A 24457-nucleotide genomic window follows, 5' to 3' on the forward strand; every position below is an offset into this window, starting at 1 on the left:
ATAAACATAACCTTGACCCATAATACATGAACACCTCGACATTAAGAATATTATAATTAAAAAACAAATTAATTACATTATATATTTCTTGACTTTACAACCTTATGTTTCATTATTTTTTTTCATATTTTATTTCACGTTTTATTTCATATTTTACTTCATATTTTATTTGTATTTTTTTTAACTTTATAATACTATATTTTGTTATTAAAAGGAAAATTATAATTTGCATTAATTTATAAAAAACATAGCCGTCAATATTGCTACCAATAAATAATTTTTATAAAATTAACAATTTTGCTAGAAAAATGTTTAGTAAAACTTGTACTAAAAGTGATACAAAATCACAAATGTATAATTATCACACTATTATTATGATGAGGTAAAAAATGTTATTATAGTAGCATTAGTAATATATAAAATTAACTGCATTCCTCAGATTAAATTAATTATTTTAATATAATATTAATATTACTATGCTTTTTTATTTATTAGTGTAAGCAATATGTGATTCCATACGTAATGAGCTGTTTTGTAATTTTAAATTCAGTTTGATCAATCATAAAATATGTGTATTCACAATGCTATATTTAAAAATATCAATTATATAATTAAAGTTATTTATTTTTCATATTCATTATTTATGAAAGATTCTTTTATTGATGTCGTTTTGTGGTTGAATTATTTAAATAAAAAATATATTAGACTTATAAATCTGATAAAAGCATACAAATTTGACTTTTAAATAATAATTTGTATTTTTTAAAATAAATATTTGTTTTTTATGCTTTATTTGAGAAAATTATTTCCTTCAATTTTAATTATATTTGTTCTGTTTTGAGTTAATTTTTAATTAAAAAAATACTAATATATATTTTAATAGTTTGTTTGTAAAGTTCCCAAATGAATAAGTTTTATATTCAAATTGTTTTCTTTCTTTTAATCATACCCCTATATATGAATAATAAAACCCTTGCAACCGAGCTTTCTCCAAAAAAAGATACAAAACACAAATCAAAAAAAAATAAAAAACGTTATACGTAAGAAAATACTACAATATATATATTACATATTTCATTATGAAAATATTAAATGTGTACGTCTTTGCAAAAATACAATACCTTTATTTTTGGACGCATTAAAAATATGTTCTTTTTTAGCTATGATAATACACAAGAAATATATGAAAAAAACAAGCACCTATTATATACCGATATCAAAGAAACTAAAAATGCATGCAAAGTTATGAAAGAAGCTTTAAGACAATTAGAATATCATGTTACAAATACAGTTGATTATGGATTATATAATATATATTATACTGACTATATGCTTTTTGATGATATAAAATATCAATATAATACAAATGTTGAAAAAAAACAATATATAGTTGATAATCCGAATAAGGTATCAATTAACGAACAACATTAAAATTTATAAACCAAATTGAAATTAAAAAATGATTATAATATATATATTTCTCTTTATTTCCATTAGTATAATAAAATAATAAACAAGTATTGGAATCCCGATCATGCCAATTTGTTCAATGATGATAATGTTAAAAGTATACAAAACATAAATAATTACCCAAATTAACATATTATTGTTACTATTTATTCTTTCCCACATATTCAAACTCATCATATTTTAATTATATCTATGCAATTTTATAATATACTTTTAGGAAAAATTGTCCGTGTATACAATCCAAATTTAGTAATAATACAACAACGTTCCAAAACATGGCCATGGTCTCGTGAGAAATATTTTTATGCTATAGCTGCAAAATTTAAAGTAAGGAAAGCTTTCCTCTTCTATTTCGTTGTAAATCGAAATTCTCATATTATTCAAATACACTTTTATTAATTTTGTAGATATCAGAAAACAAAATTATAATTGTCATGAGCTCAGCAAATATAAATGATAACAACTGTAAAAATAAAAGAAATTTTGAAAACATAATAGTAAAAAATGCAAATTTATTCGAAGCTAACATTGATTCTGAAGATGATATTAGAAATGGAAAATTAAAAAAAATTTTTGTTAACTTAAGTGGACACATTATTGAAAAAAAAACGGACCGTATTTATGTCACCTATTTCGAATCTATAAGCGGTATACAGATTTTAATAATAATTTATTTCAACAATTGTTAAAAAAATATCGTTTTAAATAAGTGTAAATATTTATAATTTGCAACAAATTTAAACATTTTATATATTCACCCATTTATGTTTTTTTTCTTAGGTTGGTGAACATGGTTCCATTTAACAAAAAAATATTATTGGAAAACCTTTATACTACTTTTTCCCTTATAAATAATCATATATTTTTCACCACCGTAATATTAGAGAATTTTTGATAATAAAACGATTTATTTTCATGAATGGTATTTATTTAAATTACCATCATAACATATTTTTTTGTTTTATGATTGTTTTTTTCTTGTCTGTTATTTGTTTATCTCTTTTAATATTAGAATGTATCTATATGTATTAATTTTTTGAATACTACAAATAGAACTGCTATAACTTATGAAGATCTTTTATTTGTCATATTCCTTTCATTTAATAATTTCACCCTTTTTTGTTTACAAACATGGACATCATCTCATTATTAAACATACGGAATGAAACATATAATTAATTAGTGTTCAAATTATAAAAAATGTAATTACAATATCCCAGAACCATAAACAATCAACAATCAATCATAAACATAATTTTCCCCCATAAAAAATTAACATCCACCCATTAAGAATATTATAATTAAAAAACAAATTAATTACATTATATATTCTTGAATTTGCAACTTTATGTTTCATTATTTTATTTCATATTTTATTTCATATTTACTTCATATTTTATTTGTATTTTTTTTAACTTTATAATACTATATTTTGTTATTAAAAGGAAAATTATAATTTGCATTAATTTATAAAAAACATAGCCGTCAATATTGCTACCAATAAATAATTTTTATAAAATTAATAATTTTGCTAGAAAATTGTTATTTAGTAAAATTTGTACTAAAAGTGATAAAAAAAATCACAGATTGTTTGATTCTCATAATATAAATTTTATCATACTACTATTATGATGAGGTAAAAAATGTTGTTATTATAGTAGCATTAGTAATATATAAAATTAAATGCATAACGTGATGATTTATAAATTTTAGACTGAGTTTATTCAATTATAAAAATATAAAACTTGCGTATTCATAATCCTATATATTAAAAATATCATTTATATAATTAAAATTATTTATTTTTAGATATTATAATATAAGGAAATTATGGATCATAATATTTTTGATATTTATTATTTATGAAAAATTCTGTTGTTAACGTTGTTTTGTGATTGAATTAATTAAATAAAAAATATATTAAACTTATCAATCTGATAAAAGTATTCAAATTTGTTGTTTAAATAATAATTTGCATTTTTTAAAATAAATATTTGTTTTTTATACTTTATTTGAGAAAATCATTTGCTTCAATTTTAATGTATTTGTGCTATTTTGAGAATTTTTAATTAAAAAAAATATAATATATATTTTAATATTTTGTTTTAAAGTTCAAAAATGAATAAATTTTATATTCAAATTGTTTTTTTTCTTTTAATCATCCCCCTATATGTGAATAATAAAACCCTTGCAACTGAGCTTGTTCCAAAAAAAAATACAAAACAGAAATCAAAAAAACGTTATACGTAAGAAAATACAACAATATATATATATATATATATTTCATTATGAAAATATTAAATGTATTCTTTGCAAAAATGTTATAAATACAATAACTTTATTTTTGTACACATTAAAAATATGTTCATTTTTAGCTATGATAATACAAAAGAAATATATCAAAAAAACAAACACCTATTATATACCGATCCCAAAGAAACTATAAATGCGTACAAATTTATGAATGACGCTTTAAAACAGTTAAAACATCATGCTACAAGTAAAGGTTATACAAGTTGTGGTGGAATTCCTTCTAGAATATAGTTTTATATAAAAAAAAACATAAAAAGCATACAAAAATTATAAAAGCTGAATATATAGTTTATGATCCGAATCAGGTATCAATTAACGAACAACATTAAAAGTTATAAACCAAATTGAAATTAAAAAATAATTATAATATTTATTTTTCTTTGCTTCCATTAGTATAATGAACTAATAAACAAGTTTTGGGATCCTGATTGTAGCAATTTATGTATAAGCCCGGGTAAAAGTATACAAAACATAAATAATTAGTCGAATTAACATATTATTGTTACTATTTATTCGAAATTTCGTGATTTATTATTGATTTATTTATTCGTGATATATTTTATATGATACTATTTATTTTTTCCATATATTCAAACTCATAATATTTTAATTATATTTATGCAATTTTATAATATGTTTTTAGAAAAAATTGCCCGTGTGTATACTCCAAATTTAATAATGATACAACAACGTTGGAAAAAACATCCGTGGACTCGTGAGAAATATTTTTATGCTATAGCTGCAAAATATAAAGTAAGCAAACTTTCTTCTTCTATTTCGTTATAAATAAAATTTTCATATTATTCAAATAAACTTTTATTAATTTTGTAGATATCAAAAAACAAAACTATAATTGTCATGTCTTCAGCAAATATAATTGATAACAACCGTAAAAATAAAAAATATTTTGAAAACAAATAGTAAAAAGTGCAAATTTATTCCAAGCTGAAGTTGATTCTGAAGATGAGATTAGAAATGGAGAAAATAAAAAAAAGTTTGTTAACTTTAAGTGGATACATTGTTGAAAAAAGAAAGAACCATATTTATTTATCTATATCGACTCTATGAACGGTATACAGATTTTAATAATATAATAATTTATTTCAACAATTGTTAAAAAAATATGGTTTTAAATAAGTGTACATATTTATAATTTGCAACAAATTTAAACATTTTATATAATCATCCATTTATGTTTTTTTCTTAGAATGATGAACATGGTTCCATTTAACAAAAATGATTATTGGAAAACCTTTAGATTATTTGGCATTTCACAAATAAACATATATTTTTCACCACCATGATATTAGAAGATTTATGTTAATAAAATGATTTATTTCCATACATAATGATTGCTTTAAATTACCATCATAAAATGTTTTTTTGCTTTTGATTGTTTTTTTCTTGTCTGTTATTTGTTTATCTCTTTTAATATTATAATGCATCTATATGTATTCATTTTTTGAATACTACAAATAAAAATGTTATAACTTATGAAGATCTTTCATTTAATAATTTCACCTTTTTTTGTTTACAAACATGGACATCATCTATATGCTAAAATTTGGGGGAATATCCCATATATTTAAACGATTCTTTATTTGTAAGTGATATTTGATCTTAATACCATTTATTGTAATTGAATTAATGAGGTGATCAGAATGATTCAATACAAATCTTACGTTATATGTAATAACTTTTTGTATTGCTATTTAAAGCATATTGCCAATATATTTTATACACATATATATGAACATTATAATAAACCAACTAAAACATTGTTTGCTTTAAAAAAAATTCATATACATTCATATAAAAAATAAAATATAACATAAATATAAACAATATAAGATAATAGTTTATTTATTTTCTTGCCATTGTAACACCACATTGGGAAATTATCCTATTAAATAAAACATAAATGGAGAATAAAAATATTCATAACATGACCATTTTATGAATATATATATAATTCAATATAACCCTAAACCTTTAAAACAATTCCTTAAACTAATAAATATTATAAAATTATTCAAATTAAATGCAATATATCACTTAACCCGAATATGGGTCCTATAAACACAAACTCAACCCTGACCCACGACATAAAAACTACATAAAAATTATGCAAAAACAGTAAAAAAATATTATAACTATACATATATAACATTATATATTATGATTATCTTCAAAAATTATGGTCAAAAATAAAAACTTTCTTATATCAATCATTATTACTATTCCTGGAATAACCACTACTATTCGAACCATATATAATGGTTCATTTTCTTTACTTGTTCTCTTAAATATCGTCGTTGAATTCGTTTATCAAATCCAAATAATATATGCTCTCCATAGATAAATATATAATCACTTTATATAATATATATATCAATATGTAACATCAAATATTAAATATGTTATTTTTATTCATTTGAAAAAGTATAACAAAACATAATAATAAAGAGTCCCTATCTTGATTTTTTTTTTTTTTTGTATGATTTATATTCTTTAAAAAAGAATTTAACATATTTACAACATTCAATAATTATTTCAATTGAAAGAACTACATTCATAATAACAAATACAAAATAAATCAATCCGGGTACCAATAACGACAAAACAAGCAGCGTCAACAACACCCCCCTCACCATTAATTTTTTGGTCAATTTTGTTAACTTTCGCTTAGTTTTTGATTCATTTTCGATATTTGAATCGACCCCATAATGCTCAGTCCCCACGATATTTCTTTCATTTTTCAATTGTTTAAAGTCTTCTTCTGATACAGGATTATTTTGTATCAGTTCTATTGCTAATTTATTATTCTTTATATTATCAAGCTCTTTTTTTGTTTCTTCTATTTCTTTGTGAAGTTCATCAATTAACTTTTTAGTTCTTTTATCTAAACTATTTAAATCGGGTAATGTATTATTTTCTTTATGCTTCTTTACATGTGAATCTATAATATTTCGAAGATATTTTATTTCTTCATCATCATCATCATTGTACTCATTAAGTTGATTTGCAAGACTCAAAGTTGATTCATAAAAATAATTTAAATCGAATCGGTTATCTGTATCCCCTAATATCCTATTATTTCTAAAATTTGTTATATTCCTTTCATGATATATGTTTCTCTCATTTATATAATATAATTCCTGAAAAGAAATGAAATATTTATTAACATGTGTGTAATTAATTTTAATTAACTTAAATGTTTTACCAATACATCAAACAATAATATAAGGTTAATGCAAAACAATAAATACGATAATTATAATGAAATATTATTAATAATAAAGAAGATAGTGTGTAACTTACATTTTTAACATATTCAAAAAAACAAATAATAATTGAAAAAAAAACAAATTTTAAAATACTGACTCTCATTTTTAGCTTTATTTATTAAATAAATGAATATATCTATAAAAAACATGGAATATATTTCATTTATTAACTTTTTCCACTTTCTATAAAATTTATAATTGTTATAATCAATTTCGTTATATTCATTAAAACCATTCATTGATATAAATATTAACCTTTCTATAAAAGATACACAATTTTTAATATAATTTATAATGCATTAGTACATTTAGTGATACGGCTCTAATATATTGTGAACTTTTATATTTCCATTATTCCTTACATATGAAAACTAATAAATATCAATTCAAATAATAAAATATTAGATACATATATATTTTATATATTAATACATACAAACATATAATGAAAACATTAACCATCGTTGCTATTTACATTTAAATGGTTTCTAATTTATTATATTTTATTGTTGCATTCCTCCAATTTTAAATATTACTTAATAATATTCTCCATTTTACTACCACTTTTTTGTAAAAATATTTTTTTTCATAGATTCCTATATAATCATTCTGTTTATAAATATATCTCATAATATACATCATCAAATAACAAAAATAATACACATGGAACCAGTTTATTTTTACCCCAAATCGAAAAATGAAACATACTTAATCATATTTATTTAACAGATTCTTAGACACTTTTCTCATTTAAACAATATTGTGACTTTTATAATTAATAATGAAATACAAACAAATATTATAATTCCATCATATAGAAAAATTATTTTTTATTATGAAATATGAAACAAACTCTTGACATGTACCATATATATATTATAGACAAATTTACTATTTAAAATATAACATAATTAAAATTATCACTTTGGATAATTTAGTTTTCTTTTATAAACAAAAAAAATCAAAAAAAAAAAAAAATTAATAAATGATACAGGGTCGGCCTCCATAACTTTCCGTATATTTAATAGTGATTTTTCCCCCGTGAATGGGGTTTATAACAGGGGTTTTCATTTTTTTCACATCAACTGATTTTATAATTATTGTATCGCTCTTTCTCTCCATTTTCAGCTTGGTTAAAAATTAATACACACTTTCATTACAAAACCCCATTATAGTTGAAGGGAAATCCTTCATATCAAATGATGCCATTTATTTTCTTTCACCGTTTAATCAAATACGAAAAAAGCACAAAATTTTAATATAATTCCCAAATCCCTTAAAATAAAACCAGATGAAACACAATCATTTCCGTTTACAACATTATTAGATAAACACCATACATATGATTCGATATCCAACATCATACAATATCCAATAAATTCAAAAAAACATAAATCCCTATTCCGAATTCGCCGAAAACATTTTAATTACAAACCATACTCATAATATGATACCTATCAATATATCCCGAAGAAATTCAATTATTAAAAGAAAATAATTTTATACTGACTTAAAATATGTAACCAGTTTATACAAATAAAGATTTTAAAGAAGTTTATTATAACGTATTTTCGAAAATTAATGATAAAAATCCATTGTATCAATTTTCTCCCCAAATAAATCCACAAGGTGTTAATTATGACCAGTTTAATCAATTAGGTGATAATATACAAACACCATCTGGATATTCATTTAATTTTAAATATAATGCATCATTGCAAAAAGTTAAACAAAAATTTAAACAAAAAGTATATCCATCATTTCTTTATTTTCACCATTATATGAACATCACATCTTCATTTTCACCATTATATGAACATCACTTCTTTATTTTCACCATTATATGAACATCACTTCTTTATTTTCACCATTATATGAACATCACTCCTTTATTTTCACCATTATATGAACATCACTCCTTTATTTTACCCCTTTACAAACAAAAATTTCCATTCACCATAACAATATTAATGTACATTTATATGAACTTTATTCAAAATCTAAGAAATTAATCATAAACAACGAAGATGTATCCAATTTTCCAACATTTATTCATTTCTTCCACTATTTAATGATACAATAACATAGTTACTTTCCTATTTCATTTCAATGATCCTAATTTTTTGCTTGTTTACTTCCCCATTATTAATTAATATCCTTATTCAAATAAGATAACACTATATATCCCCCAAAATACATTTCAATTTCAATTTCTTTCATGATTTTGCTTAATTTTGTTTTAATTTATGTGATTTTATAATACTTATTAATCTATATATAATTTATTTACCACTATTATAATAAAAATAAAACTTCAATAACCATTACATACATTTTTATAATATTATTTTACACACTTACCACCATTTTAAATCAAAAATAGAAAAATATATATCTACAAAATGATCAAAATTTAATTATTGACTTTTTATTTTTCTCATTTCACATATATTATCACACCTATAACATTTAAACACTATATTACCTTTATTTTTACATATCTCAATCAGAGTAAAAAATACAACAAAAATTTAAATACAAAATTCCATCATATACCAAATATATTGATTAATTCCTTCCTTTTTTAATCAAAATATATAGAATTTTTAATTATAATTATATTATAATTTTCTTTATAAATATTACATCACTGTATTTATAATAATGAACGAAATATATCTGACTTATTTAAAATGTGTATACTCTTTTAAATTCAAACCCATACACCTGCAACATTAAACCGGGACCCTGGACATTTTTTAATTACCAAAAAAATTAAATATTCCTATCTTAATATTATTTATTGGATTTTATTTTGTATTTTATTGTTATAATAAACTCTTATAATTACATTAATTCGCTTTATACATTTATTATATTATAATATTTTTACTTAATTATGCAAAAATCAAATTAACAAAACCATTATATTGTTGCCTTTTTGTTGGCAATAAATGTATTAACCCCAGGATCCAATAATTATGTTGAAGCAAACCCAGAAATTATAAACAAAATAAAAAAATGCTAAGTCGTTTATTAAAAATAACAAAGCTGCAGTTATATCTACTTTATTGCAACATTAGCATTAATATTTGGTACTATGTTTGGTGTAATCCATTATCAAAAGAATGAAATTACTAATAAATAATATCCAACAGTGAAACAAAACCCTTAACTGTTCCACGCGAAAACACAAACACAATATCAGATAATAAAAGTATATCATCAACAATAAAAAGTGATACCAAACCATCACCATATAATTATACAATAACATAGTATCCACCAATATCACATTGTAGTTACTGATTCATATTATATATTTTCATGACATATTTGAGAATAAACCAAAAATTCAAGTATATCACACACTCTGTAAAAATTAATTGATATAATTGATATAGTTAAACAAATGTCAATAATTCGAGACATTTAAGTATCTTTATATTATAAATCTCCCTTTTTTGTAACATTTTATTTTAATTTGTATATCCCATATATATATGTAATCATATATTGGATTTATTAAAATGTGTCAATATTTTATATTGCAATTCAAAACTTATATATATCCCCATCCTTCCTTTATAATGATTTAATTCCGATACACCATTGAAAAACCTTTTTGTTTTCCGATATTCCCCCATTTGTTACCATAAAAAACATATTCCTCATATAATACTTATATGTCCTGTTACTTGTGTCATTTATAGTAAAAATAAACCGCGATTTATTCATTATTCCCAGTAGCATCACGACTTATTGTTTATTCCCAGTAGCATCACGACTTATTCTTTACTCCCAGTAGCATCACGACTTATTGTTTATTCCAAATAGTATCATGACATATTTTTATTTGTAAGTGATGTTTGATCTTAATACCATTATTGTAATGGAATTAATGAAGTGATCAGAATGATTCAATACAAATGTTACATTATATGTAATCATTTTTTATATTGTTATTTAAAACATATAATACCAATGTATTTTATGCATATATATACACATTATAATAAACCAACTAAAACATTTTTGCTTTAAAAAAAAATTATATACATTCATAGAAAAAATAAAATATAACATAAATGTAGAATGAAAATAAGCAATTTCTTTAAATAAAAATATTCATAAAATGAACATATTATGATATATATAATTCAATATAACCATGAGCCCTGATCCCTAAACCTTTATTCCAATCTGAAATTGATTCTGAAGATGATATTAAAAGTGGAAAATTAAAAAAAATCTTTGTTAACTTAAGTGGATACATTGTTGAAAAAATAAACAAATATGTTTATATCGACTATGTAACCGGTATACATATTTTAATAACTTAAAATTTTATTCCACATTTTGTTTTGTTATTTCTTTATCCTATTTTACATTTATATAAATGTAAATATTTCCAATATATGCTATTCATCCACACAAAACTATAATATTTTCTTTTATATATTTATACATTATTGTTTTTTGTTCACAGATTACTATTAATACCCCTATTATTGGAAATTTATTAACTGAAATAATTCACTCACCACAAATACAAAATATTATGAGATTATGCATCATATTTTCCATGGAATAAATGTACATTTATCATAATGTTTTTTATCATCTTAATGTTGTAATACATTATTAATAAAATAAATATCCTTTCATATATCCTGTCTATTTAAATTATTGCCATAACCACATTTTTTAATATACTTTGTTTCTGTACTATTTCTCTTATTTTCATTATTTTTATACAACACCCCATCGTTATTATCAACCTTATAAATTATTAACTATATCAATCAAAATCCTCTAACTCATCTATTAATGATTTATTTTATCTTTCTTAAATTTTATCTTTGGAACTCTTTCGAATTCCAAATGATGAATACTAATATATTTTTAGAGTTATAAAAAAGGAAGTTATAATTGAAATCAAATAAATCAGTCATACAACACTGTTTTATATAGATTAATAAAATACATATATTTATATTATAATATTACAAAAAATACATTTTTTAATTGTCTATATAAGCCAAATTACTTATATTAATATGCAGTTTAATTATTATTTTTAATACTTATATTGAATTTTAAAGTCAGATTCAAAGAATCTGAACCCAAAACAAAAACTATAATTATATTTATTATTCTAAAGAATCGCCTTTTCTTTTATAAAGATAAAAAATAAACAACAAAAATAAAATTATAAACGGTACAGGATCGGCCTTCATAAGTTTATATATATTTAATAATGGATATTTTCCCCAATAAGTGGAATTTATAAAATCCTTAGTCTGTTTTTTTTTAGATGAATTTATAATTATTTCCACTTTTTTCTTTCGATCATTTGAGTTTATAAACTGTTTATCCTGTTTTTTGGGAGTAGATGAATTTATAAATTGTTTATCCTGTTTTTTGGGAGTAGATGAATTTATAAATTGTTTATCCTGTTTTTTTGGAGTAGATGAATTGGTAAGCTTTTTATCCTGTTTGTTTTGATTAGATAAATTTATAGTTATTTTCATTTGTTTTTTTCGATCAGTTGGGTTTATAACTTCTTCTGTTGTTTCATTTGTATCAAACATATTTATAGCCTTTTTCATCTTTTTTTTTTTCTTTGATTTTTTTCTCCATCCAAATGGCAAATACTAACATAAAATTATGAAAAATATATAATATTTTATAGTGAGGAAATATTTTAAAAATTGTATACTTCACAATTTTCTTTTTATTTACCTTGTACATAATAGCTAAAGCAATGGGTATTAAAATAATTAAAATTGAAATTCCCATGTTCTTGTATACGTTGAATGGATTATCACCTATTCCTGTTCTTCCATCTCTTTCTACGTCGGATATTGGAGTTTCTGGTTTCATCACTGGACGTGTCAATGATATTTGAGATGCTTCGCAACCCTTTTGATCAGAATCTCCTTTTTCAGATAGACTTTCTTGAGATGATGGTGGATTACTCCCTTGGTCTTTTTCCTCAGATATACAATTATTTGGTGCATAAGTTTCTATTGCTTTTTTAAGTTCTTTATTCACATGATTAATCGTGTTACCAGCAAAATTTTTAAATTTACCGTAAAAATCTGTTAACGTTGGCAACACATTTTCATATAAGCTATCTTTAATATTAGTAAACATACTACTAAAAAATGAACCATAAAATTCAAATATATTTTTAAAATCTATATATCTCGAGGTATCTTTGCCTTTCTCTAAATCATTTTGTGTCTTCACTTCATTGAACTCCACTTTTAGAACTTTCGATGAACTTGTTGCTTCTTTACCTAATTCCTCACAAGTTTTTATTTTTTCTATCTCTATAATTTCTGGAAAATTTTTTTTGGTATCATTATCTTTTTTAAATTTCTCATAAGCATTTTTTAAAGTCACCAATACATTACAATAATATTCATCTTCAAAAAATTTTTTTTTTTTTAAAACAAGTTGTATGTATAATTTTATCCAATCATTAACAAATTTTGAAAAATTGGAGCAATTTGAAGGATCGGTGGTATGTTTAGTAATTGCATTACACAACTCATTAAGTAACCCATAAAGTTTACGCATTCTATGAATTTCAAGATTCATTAGTTTGCGGTTTTTATTGATTTTATCATGATATAGTTGATACTTTTTACTATTTCGTATAAACGTGACATGAAAATCTGCCACGCTTCCGTAGCTCCCTATTTTAATTAGTTTCATTTTATTACTTAACCATAGCATAGCATACGTGATGTATTCGTTATTTTTATTTTCATATTCTATATTTTTATTCAAAACGGATAATTTATGAAGTAACATTATAGTAACAGCGTTAACTACTTCACCGATAGTATTACATTCTCTTTTCCATGGTTTCTTGTTAGTTCGACAATAATAATTGTATTTATTAGAAGTTTTATGATCCTTCTCGAAATCAAAACCATCAGGCAAAATTTGATCAACAAATTTAAATGCTTCACACTAAGAAAATATTATAAAAATTAATGAAATATTATGAAATTTAAGTTAATTTATAAACAATGCAAAAACAACAAAATAAAATTCATTTTATTAAAAAATGTATATACCACATGGGAACTCATTATGCTGGATTTTATTTTTAATCTGTAAAAAAATTGTCATAATATTATTGTGTACATAAGGAATGTATTATAATAAAATATGTTATCCGGTTAATGGTCTTCTATATAATTAATATATATATTTAAAGAGGTTCTATTAGTTTTAATACTAAATTAACATGCTATAATAATAGTATTAAAAAGGTATTTAATTTTTATTTATGACAATCACTAAATTTCCTTAAGAGGTTATTTGTTTAACATTTTTATCATATCTATATATAATACATTTTATACGTAATACAACTTTTTTAAATAATATCTTGAATAACTATATTCCACAAATTCATGGAATCTCGTAAAAAAAATAGATTAAATTTGTTTCATATAATAATATATTTATATTATAGGTTTACACATGAAAATAAATATATATTCGCTACTTTTTTAATAAGGAAGTTTCAAAAGTTATTTTAATTTATTTTATTATTTGAATGTCAAATATTTATATATGTTATTATTCTATATTGGATGTTGCATTTTTTAATATCATATCTAATAATATAAAACAAATTACTTATTTAGATTACAATATTTATAGAATAGGTTAACACTACTACTTTTCTAAATATATTATATGTAGTTCGTATTTATAATATATAATAACTTTATTTATACTAAAATGTGCTTTATTAAATAATTTTAGATGTATCGTTTTAAAACTTGGATAATATAAAACTAATTTTAATTTATAAAAGAAGCTATATGAAATTCTTTTAATGTATTTTACTTAAATTTTATAGGTTTATAATTTTAGCATTTTCTTTTTACTTAGTGGTGATAATAAACTTTTAGAAACAATATAACTGATTTTCCCATTATAGTGCACATTTCTACTTATAACCTAAACATATTATATACTACATATTTTATAATAAAACATTTAATTCAATATAGAAAAACTATATTTTTAAGAAAACCATAGAATTATTAAGAAAATTTATATTATTTTTTAGATGTTGTTAATTCTAATATTATCGCATTAAACCTTAAATAAGTGTTCTAATATTCCTTTTGATCTTGCATGCATACAATTTTAATCTTATCTCCCGTTTAATAATATATATGACTACTGTATATCCATGTGATAGAATTAAATATACATAATATATTAATCTAATATTATTATTGTTGTTACTAATGATATATCACTGTTTACTACAATGAAATAATTAATGCACTCAAGAGGAATAATTAAAATCAATTAATAATTTTCCTTGTTTCAATGTTTTAAAGTATATAACATTTTAAAAAATATATATTATTTCGTAAAAAAATTATAATTAAATTATATATTTATAAGTTTGTATATATATAATAATCTAATATAAATATTATTAGTTCAAAGAAAATTAATTATTATATATTTTTTCTATATAATTTATATTAATATTTAATTATATGAAGGTTACATAACATAGCAATATTAATTATTGGTAGAGTATTTTATTATATGCATAGGCGTATTATAATAACGCTATTCTATCTTTAATATTATTTATAATTATCAGAACAAACTATAACATTAAATTTTATTAATATACTTATATTTTTTCAATTAACTAGTTATAATATAATATATTTATACTTCAAAATATAAAATTTAAAAATGAATATTGATTAATATAATGTTATAGCTTTATAGTAAATAAATTAATGTATATATATCTATTATTTGAATTTAAAACTTTAGCATAAAATGAAACTATATATAATAGAAAGTTAAAAGGATAGTATACATATATCTATAATTTATTTTTTTATTAATATGCATATTTTTATTGATTATTAAAAATGTTAGATGCATAAAATGGCTTTTATAGATAATGTTATGTTGTCGATTCTCGATCAATATTTTATAAATCTATATTTTATGAATATCTATTATTACAGTTCAGTTGGATAACATGATTTACATTAAAATAAATATCATACAAATCATAAGTTCTACTAAATAAAATTTTCATAAAATAAAGCAACATATTATGATATGCATAATTCAATATAGCTCTGGGTTATCAAGGCTTATATAATAGGCAATTATGATATTGCATAATTCAACTTCATATATAGTCAATATCTATATTAATTTATACAATATAGACATTTTATTTTAACCATATTAAATTTATATTAACAATCAATTATATACATTGTGTTTTATGGAAAATATGATATTCACTCCTTTCATATTAACTTATGACCCTTTTTTGTTGAATATTTGTACTTTTGAATTTCATCTCGTGATTAAACATACGGGATGGTACATATATTTAATTAGTGTTCAAATTATAAAAAATTAATGCAATATAATATTTAGCCCTAACCTGAATGCGGGTTCCACAACATAAAAACGATATAAAAATTATGCAAAAATTACTTACCAATAGACAGATTCTTAACATATATTAATCATTATTAATATTCGAATCATATATTATTTGTCATTTTCTTCTTTATTTTTTTAGTTTTTCTCTTAATTGTTTTTAATCTCGTTTCCGAGACCTAAATAACGAATACTAATATAAAAAATCAAATAAATGGATAACTTATCTATATTCACGAATCATTCAGTGCTGAATATATTTTTTAATTGACTTATTATTTACTTTATATGAAATTCCTAAAAAAATTGCTATTGCACCAAATATCGATAAAACTATAAATAATTTGTTTGTTATCGACGAACTTGATATAACTTCGGAAATTTGTGCTTTTTCTATCGATGGGAAGGATGAAAAATTGGAACAATTAACACCACTGCATCTTTTTTTAAATTATTATAATCAGTTGATAAAGTAGACAATACTTGATAACAAGGACTGTCTTCAGTAATTTAGGATCTTTGTTAAGTTCCTCATATTTTTCAACAAATTCTTTATCTTTTTTTAAATAATTTTTGCAATTTGTATTTTCTTTTTTATACTCATTATACATATTACATAATATTTTAAATGCATCATAAAATTTAAATATAATTCTCATATTCATATTCATCAAATTTTGTTTTTTATCTATAAGATCCTTATAACTCTTATAATCAGTAGCATCTTTTATAGCCTTATTATACTTGTTATCACTATTTATAAATGTACTATAAAAATATGTTAGATTGTTGGTTCCAGCATTATTCTTTAGTCTTAACATATAGCCTAGCCACATCATAATGTATCCAACATTGCTTATTGTTATTTTTAAAATTCACTATGTTTCCAGGACTTTTGTATAATTCACTAAGTAAATGCATACACAGAGCGTTTACTCCATAAAAAATGTTCTTACATTCATATTTTCTTGATTCTCTATCAAAAAGGCAATACCAAATGTAAGGTCCATTTTTCGAACGTATTGTATCCAAATAAAATTTGTCTTTATTAAAAAGATGATCAACATTTTGAAATATCATACAGTAAGAAAATTTTTATAAAATTTAATAATAATATATAGGAAATATATCATATAAAATTTAAGGTGATCGTTTTTATTTAAAAATAATGTATTTATCACTTAGACATTGTAATGAAATTTTGTTTTTAATCTGGATATTAAATGACATCGTATCATTTTTATATAAAACCTATATACTATACCAAAATAAGTTATACAATTACGTGTCTTTCTATATAAAATTGTCTGTAGATAATCATATTATTAATCTTAAATTAGTATATAATATAGTAGTGTATGGGGAATAACATATTTATTTTTATGATAATTTAGATAAACCTTCTAAATTTTTAATTTCTTTGAAAAGCTTTGATCACGCTCATAACATCATTACATAAATCTATGGAATATCGAAATAATAATAAATGACATTCATTTTATATAATAATATAGATCATTTTATTTGTAGGTTTATATATGGGAACAAGATGTATTATATATTAGTTTTAATAAAGTGATTCCAACCTTATATAACTGTAAATATATAAAAAAATAAAAATGTATTATATCTCATTATCCAATATAATTTATTGATATTCGTTATTATTTTGTAAGGAATGTTATATCTTTTAGTATTATCTCTAGTAAATATAGCATACATTTTATTTAAATTATAATACTTAAATATTAACTTAGTGTTATTTATTTTTCTAAATATATTACACATGGTTTTTATATCTGTTTAATTTATCTATATTAATTAAAAGCATTTTTCATAATGTGCAATAAGTTTGTTTTCACCCTAATATTCCTTTATACACAAATACATTTAATGAATAATTTCGAGTGGGGTATTTTATGTATCTTTACAGAATTTTAAAAAACAAATAATATAGTTAGATTAATCGAGGTGATTATAAACTTAATAAACCACAGTATATAATTTCGATTTGTAATAATAGTTTGTATATTATACTTTCCATTATGTTAACCATTAACAAATAAGAAAACTTATTATAGTCTATAAAATGAAGTTGTTTTCATATATTTTTCTTAAACCAATTATTTCTTAATTTTAGAATTTATTCATACATTAGTTTAATAATCAATTCATTTGGAAAGTAATATAGCATGATTTTACTTTTTCTTGTGTAAAATTATGATTTTGACCTAAGAAAATATTATATATTGGATATTTTATAACAAAATTATATTTAATAATAGAAAAATGTTCATTTTAAGGAAAACTATATAATTGCTAATAGAATTAATAATACATGGTTTGATAGTGTTAATACTAATATCATCACATTAAAGCTTACTTAAATAAATGTTGCAATATTTCATGTGATATTTATGCACACAATTTTGATTTTGCCACCCGTTTAATAATATATATAATGGATTTACACCCATATAGGTATATCAAATAAACATAATGCATTTGTCCGTATTTAATAATATATTCATCTAATATTGTTGTTGTTTTGGTTATAGCATTGTATACTACTGTGGCATAATTAATGCACTCAATATAATTAATTTAAATAAATGCAGAATATTTTCATGATTCGTGTATGTATAATAGAAAAAATATAATATTTAAACATATTAATTGGAACATATTTTTTCTATAGTATTTGCATTAATATATAATTATATTATTTTCCTGAAGTAAATAATACTTTCATGATTAATCAATAATACAATATTTTATATGTGCATATATTCGAATAATAACCCTAATTCTCTATACATAATTTTTTAATTTTTATAAAAATTATTAAAAACAAAATACATTAGGAAATTTTATTAATGTACTTATATACTTCATTTTATTTAATTTAAAATATGATATATTTCATAGTTATATATATAACAACAAACCTTAAATGTTGATGTGTTATATAATATTAAAATTTTATGCCAAATAAACAAATAATATAAAACAACTTATATTCATGTAAATTAAAATTTAAAAGAAGCATAAAATATTTAAATACAAAAAAATAAGCATTATTTATATTAAATTTTAAAAAAGTTATTATACATACACTATAATGTATTTTTGATATGAATACATGTATTAAGTATAATAACAAATCCCACATTAGTAATATCATTTGCATAAAATATTCATGTTGTGTTTTAATCATATTTAAATTGCAAAGACAAATCAAATATGAGTATTATATTTTATGAAATATCTTTCCTTTATGGGAATCTATAATATTAATATTCATTTTCTGTTTGTGTTAAAATATTCTTCATATAGATGCTTCAAATTTTGGAATATGACATGTATATTTTTTTATTTTTTATAATTTATTACTATATATATTTAAATTGTGTTTTCTATTATAATTGAATTTAGAAAACTTTCATAGACAAATAAATATTATCAAATTATAAAAAATTAAATAAAAATATACCACAGGACCATCCCATGTAATCTTCCTCTATATGCTTCTATATACTTAATACTATCATTTTCTTATCACCTCAATTTATAATTATCCCATTGGTTATTTTCGATGAATGCATTTCAACTTTTCGGTATTATTTTCATCACACAATTTTCTGACCTTTTTCATTTTTTTTTTTTTTTTCTCCTTTTTTCTCCGCCCAAATCCTAAACACTAACATAAAAATAGTAAAAATATATAATTATTTGTCTTTTATGTATACATAAAATATGTAGTAATACATATTTTTTAATTTTCTATTTAATAATTTTTTATCTATTTACCTTATATATAACTGCTAACATAACGAGTATTGCAATAACTATAAATGGATATAAAATAAATTTGCTTTCTTTAAATAAATTTCCTGGAAATCCTTTTTCAAATATGCCATTTTGTACCTTTATTTCAGATATGTCTCTTTTTACCTTGATTTCAGAAGGAAGTTGTTCAATTTCTCGATAAAGTGTTATATTGATTGAATCGCCTGATGGCTCGTTAGGAGTTGAAATTGGTATTGATTCTTCAGCTTCACTTATTTCCTCTTTACCTTCATCTTTACTTATTTGGTCTTTATTTTCAAGTTCCTTTTCTTGGGGTTCACCTTCAAGATTTGTTTCTTGGTTTCCATCTTCAGAATTTATTTCGTGGATTCCATCTTCGGGATTTGCTTCTTGGGTTCCACCTTCAGTTTCACTTATTTTCCCTCTACTTTCAGCTTCATTTATTTGACCTTGACCTTCAGATATATTTTCTTGTTTTTCACCTTCAATTTTTTTGTCAATAGATTGTGTCGATGAATGCAAGGGCGTTTCTGATGTATCATCAGAGGGAGAATAATCACTTCCCGAATCTTTTGTTTGAATTCTATTATCAACTGATTGAAATGTAACATTCATTTTATTTGGTTGAGTAATTAAATCATTAGCAAAATTATTAAATGCGGAATAACCTTTTGTTAAGCTAGTCGATGTACTTTCATATAAACGATTTCCATACTTAGTAAGGTTTTTATAAAAAGATGAAAAATGTAGTTTATAGAAATCATATAAAAATTCCGTTTCTGTGATTTTTTTTATCGTTTCATAGCTCGTCAATGATTTTTCTTGTGTAGATGCAGGTTGGGCCACATTGTCTATATGTTGTGATTCTGGCTCTGGCTGTGGTTCTGGTTGTGGTTCTGGTCCCGGTTGTGAATCTGGTTTTTGTTCTGGCTGTGGTATTATTGAAGGTAGTTCTTGAGGTAGTGTTTGATCTTTCGATTTAGGTGATAAATTTTCTTTTGTTGGTTCTATAAACATTCCTTGGAATTTTCCATTACTTTCTTGTTCATTTCTTGAAATTTTTGATGCACCTTCTGAAACTGATGGTTTATCTCTTGGGTTTGGTATTTGATCCACTGTATTTTGGAGTTTGATGGGTTGCACAATATTATTCCCTTCGATTTTATGATATTTTTCTACCTCTTGAGTGCTGTTTTCCTTTGGAATTTCGGGTTGGTTCTCATGTTCCAATTGATCCTTTGAATCATTGGAGTTAAATTCGTCATTTTTTAATACAAAATGTGAATCGATTCCATTTTTCGGTGTATGTTGTGGTTGTAGTGATTCTTGTATCGCTTGATGTATTTGTGGTTGTTGTGGTGATTGGTGATGATGTGGTGGCTGTGGCTGTTGTGATGGTACTGTTGTTGGTGGTGGTTGTGGTTTTATTTCAGATAGTGCTTTCTGTAGTGTCTCATTCTCTTTATTGTGTGATTCTAGCTGTAGTTTTGGTTGTATTGGATGTAGTTCTTGTTGTAGTGTTTGATCTTTCGGTATTAAATTTTCTTTTGTTGATTCTTCTATAGACACTCCTTGGGATTTTCCACTATTTTCTGATTCATTTCCTGAAGTTTTTAATGTACCTCCTGAAACTGATGGTTCCTCTCTTTGGATTGATCTTTGATCCACTGTATTTTGTAATTTGGTGGGTTCTACAATATTCTTCCCTTCGGCTTTATGATATGTTTGCTCCTCTTGAGTGCTCTTTTCCTTTGGAATTTCGGGGTCCTTCTCATCTTCCAATTGATCCTCTGGACCATTGGAGTCTAATATTTTAAAATTGTTCGTAGAATGTGATTCTTTTTTTTTAATTTCTGTAAGTTCTAGAAGACGACTTTCTATATTATTTTTTTTACCAATATCATTCTTAATAGCAGCGGTTCTAAAGTCGTCATATATTTTTTTTAATTTTTCCAATAGAGATAGATATGAATCATTTCCAGAAAAAACCTCATAAAGGTTTCTATATTGATTAAAACATTTTACAGAATGCTGACGAAGTTTCACAGGTCTTTCATGATTTTTTTTATAATATGCAATTGTATTACATATATGATTAAGTAACGTATACAATTCGCTCATATACCTAAGATTAGGATCTTTCACACCCCTTACATCATTTAAAATATCCCATTGTCTAAGATGACCCATAGATTTATCTAAATATTTGTCATAAGCCGAACTTAAAGTAATATTATGGGCATTTTCATTGTTTCTTTTTTTGGCTATCTTAAATAAAGTATGAGCTAACCACATAATAAAATGTTCATAATAACCGCTTTCTTTATTGTAAAAATTCGTAAATAAATACACGCTCAATGCACCAATACTCTCAGCCCTAGTTGAGCATTGTTTATTATTGGGGCAATATTCACGGTATTCTTGGGATTTGTTAATTGCCTTCTGTAAGTAAATACTACCATTCAAAAGCTTATCAGCTTCAAGAAATAACTCACACTAAGAAAATTATATATAAATTGATAAAAATATGTATTAATACAAAATTTATTGAATAAAATTTAATGTGATTTCTAGACAAATCAAACACAACAAAATAAAGGATAGGCATGTTTTATTTTAAAATAAAATTATTTACCGCTAAATCGTCCTCCATTGTAATAAAATTTTGTTCTTTATATGTAGATTGGCATCATATTGTTTTTATATAAAATATATATTCTGTAAATGGGCCTCCTATATCACATTTATAGTATTAAACCCATTTAAAATTTTAATAATAATTTAAAATTAATGTGGAATAGTAATACAATAATATTAATAGAACAATGTTATATTTACTTTTATTAGCATTTACTAAATTGTCTTAAATTATGGTTGATTTAATACATATTTAACCATATGTATATATAATACAATTTATGCATAAAATCAATATTACTAATAATATTATACATAATCAACTTTATTATAAAATATTAAGGAATTTTATAATGAATTAAAAAAATATATACATAAACATATGCTTTAATATAGAACATAAACAACGTCCTAAAACTTAAATACTGTATAAATCAAAAAATTAAGAAAGTTGTTATTAAAATCCTTAAAAATATATAAATTTTCATTTTTTAAAATATATTAAATTTTTATATACTTGTTTCTAATATTATATATCACTGTTTTATTAAAATTATAGTATTTTCAAATTAAGTTGCTACATGTTCTATCCAAATTACATAATTTTAATAGATTTTTATTTAATATAGATAAATCCATAATCCATTTTAATGAGTCCGACAACTTTATTTTTATTACTATATACTTCAATTTAGAATTATACTTTATTGGATAATTTTACAACCAATTTTGCGTATCATATCCACTGTCAAAACAACAATTACCACTGAACCCGTTTTATTAAACTATTTATAAGTTTAAATAAGCCTTTGAACGTAAATAGTTTTAAAATAATAATTAGTAAATATTAAATATATAAGATATAAATAACTATTGATGATAATTTTAAAGTATAATAGAAAACTATGCATAATTAGATTGTTATATTTACATTTTAAATAAGAGAGATAAGATAAGCATGTTTTTTAAGATAAAACTGTTGTCATAAAGATTTACCTATTCTACATAGTTTAATTATGTTTTATATTTTTTACCATTAAAGCTTCCAATTTATGTATACATTAAAAATAACTTATAATTATTACTTTTCTAAATATATAATTTGCTTTTATATTTTATAATAAACTATATTTAGTTCTATGATGAAAAACTATAGAATTATTAATATTATTTTGCTTGGTAGCGTTAATTCTAATATTGCAACATTAAAAAAACACCAAGCCAAAATTATAACATTTCATTTGATATTTTGTGACATAATTTTAATCTTATCATAAGTTTAATAATATATATCAATGTATTTGAATCAAATTAATTTAATGATTTTTTCGTATTTAATACTTTATCTACTGTTATTACTATTATGATGTTGTTTGTATATCACTGTATAGTACAACGAAACAATTAGTGCACTCAATAAAAATCCTTTAAATCAATGTACAATATTTCATAGTTTCATAGTTTTT

General features: G+C 22.1%; 4 protein-coding genes and 2 pseudogenes across 4 annotated transcripts, besides 2 other annotated features; 2 read left to right on the top strand and 4 right to left on the bottom strand.

Annotated features, from left to right (window-relative positions):
- Positions 1 to 903: 903 nt before the first annotated feature.
- On the top strand, positions 904 to 2159 carry PY17X_0900003 (fam-a protein; the record flags this gene model as incomplete). Its single annotated transcript, XM_034637524.1, has 5 exons — positions 904 to 1040; positions 1161 to 1407; positions 1498 to 1567; positions 1688 to 1797; positions 1878 to 2159. 5 exons carry the CDS (start codon positions 904 to 906, stop codon positions 2157 to 2159), a joined length of 846 nt encoding a protein of 281 aa, XP_034493479.1.
- A 1429-nt stretch (positions 2160 to 3588) lies between these two features.
- PY17X_0900005 lies at positions 3589 to 5087 on the top strand (annotated as a pseudogene).
- Positions 3589 to 5087: a sequence feature (fam-a protein, pseudogene).
- Positions 5088 to 6254: 1167 nt separating this feature from the next.
- PY17X_0900007 (fam-b protein) lies at positions 6255 to 7173 on the bottom strand (the record flags this gene model as incomplete). The annotated part of the gene is made up of 2 exons (XM_034637525.1): positions 6255 to 6941; positions 7105 to 7173. The coding sequence occupies 2 exons, from the start codon at positions 7171 to 7173 to the stop codon at positions 6255 to 6257; spliced, it is 756 nt and encodes a 251-aa protein (XP_034493480.1).
- A 5050-nt stretch (positions 7174 to 12223) lies between these two features.
- On the bottom strand, positions 12224 to 14179 carry PY17X_0900011 (uncharacterized protein; the record flags this gene model as incomplete). The annotated part of the gene is made up of 3 exons (XM_721582.3): positions 12224 to 12727; positions 12816 to 14057; positions 14165 to 14179. The coding sequence occupies 3 exons, from the start codon at positions 14177 to 14179 to the stop codon at positions 12224 to 12226; spliced, it is 1761 nt and encodes a 586-aa protein (XP_726675.3).
- Positions 14180 to 16704: 2525 nt separating this feature from the next.
- PY17X_0900015 lies at positions 16705 to 17612 on the bottom strand (annotated as a pseudogene).
- Positions 16705 to 17612: a sequence feature (PIR protein, pseudogene;~YIR protein, pseudogene).
- Positions 17613 to 20130: 2518 nt separating this feature from the next.
- Positions 20131 to 23007, bottom strand: PY17X_0900019 (PIR protein; the record flags this gene model as incomplete). The annotated part of the gene is made up of 3 exons (XM_022955053.1): positions 20131 to 20244; positions 20355 to 22850; positions 22990 to 23007. 3 exons carry the CDS (start codon positions 23005 to 23007, stop codon positions 20131 to 20133), a joined length of 2628 nt encoding a protein of 875 aa, XP_022810839.1.
- Between the last annotated feature and the right edge of the window lie 1450 nt (positions 23008 to 24457).

The sequence above is a fragment of the Plasmodium yoelii genome (genome assembly GCF_900002385.2).
Source record: "Plasmodium yoelii strain 17X genome assembly, chromosome: 9".
In the NCBI taxonomy this organism is placed as follows: Eukaryota; Apicomplexa; class Aconoidasida; order Haemosporida; family Plasmodiidae; genus Plasmodium; species Plasmodium yoelii.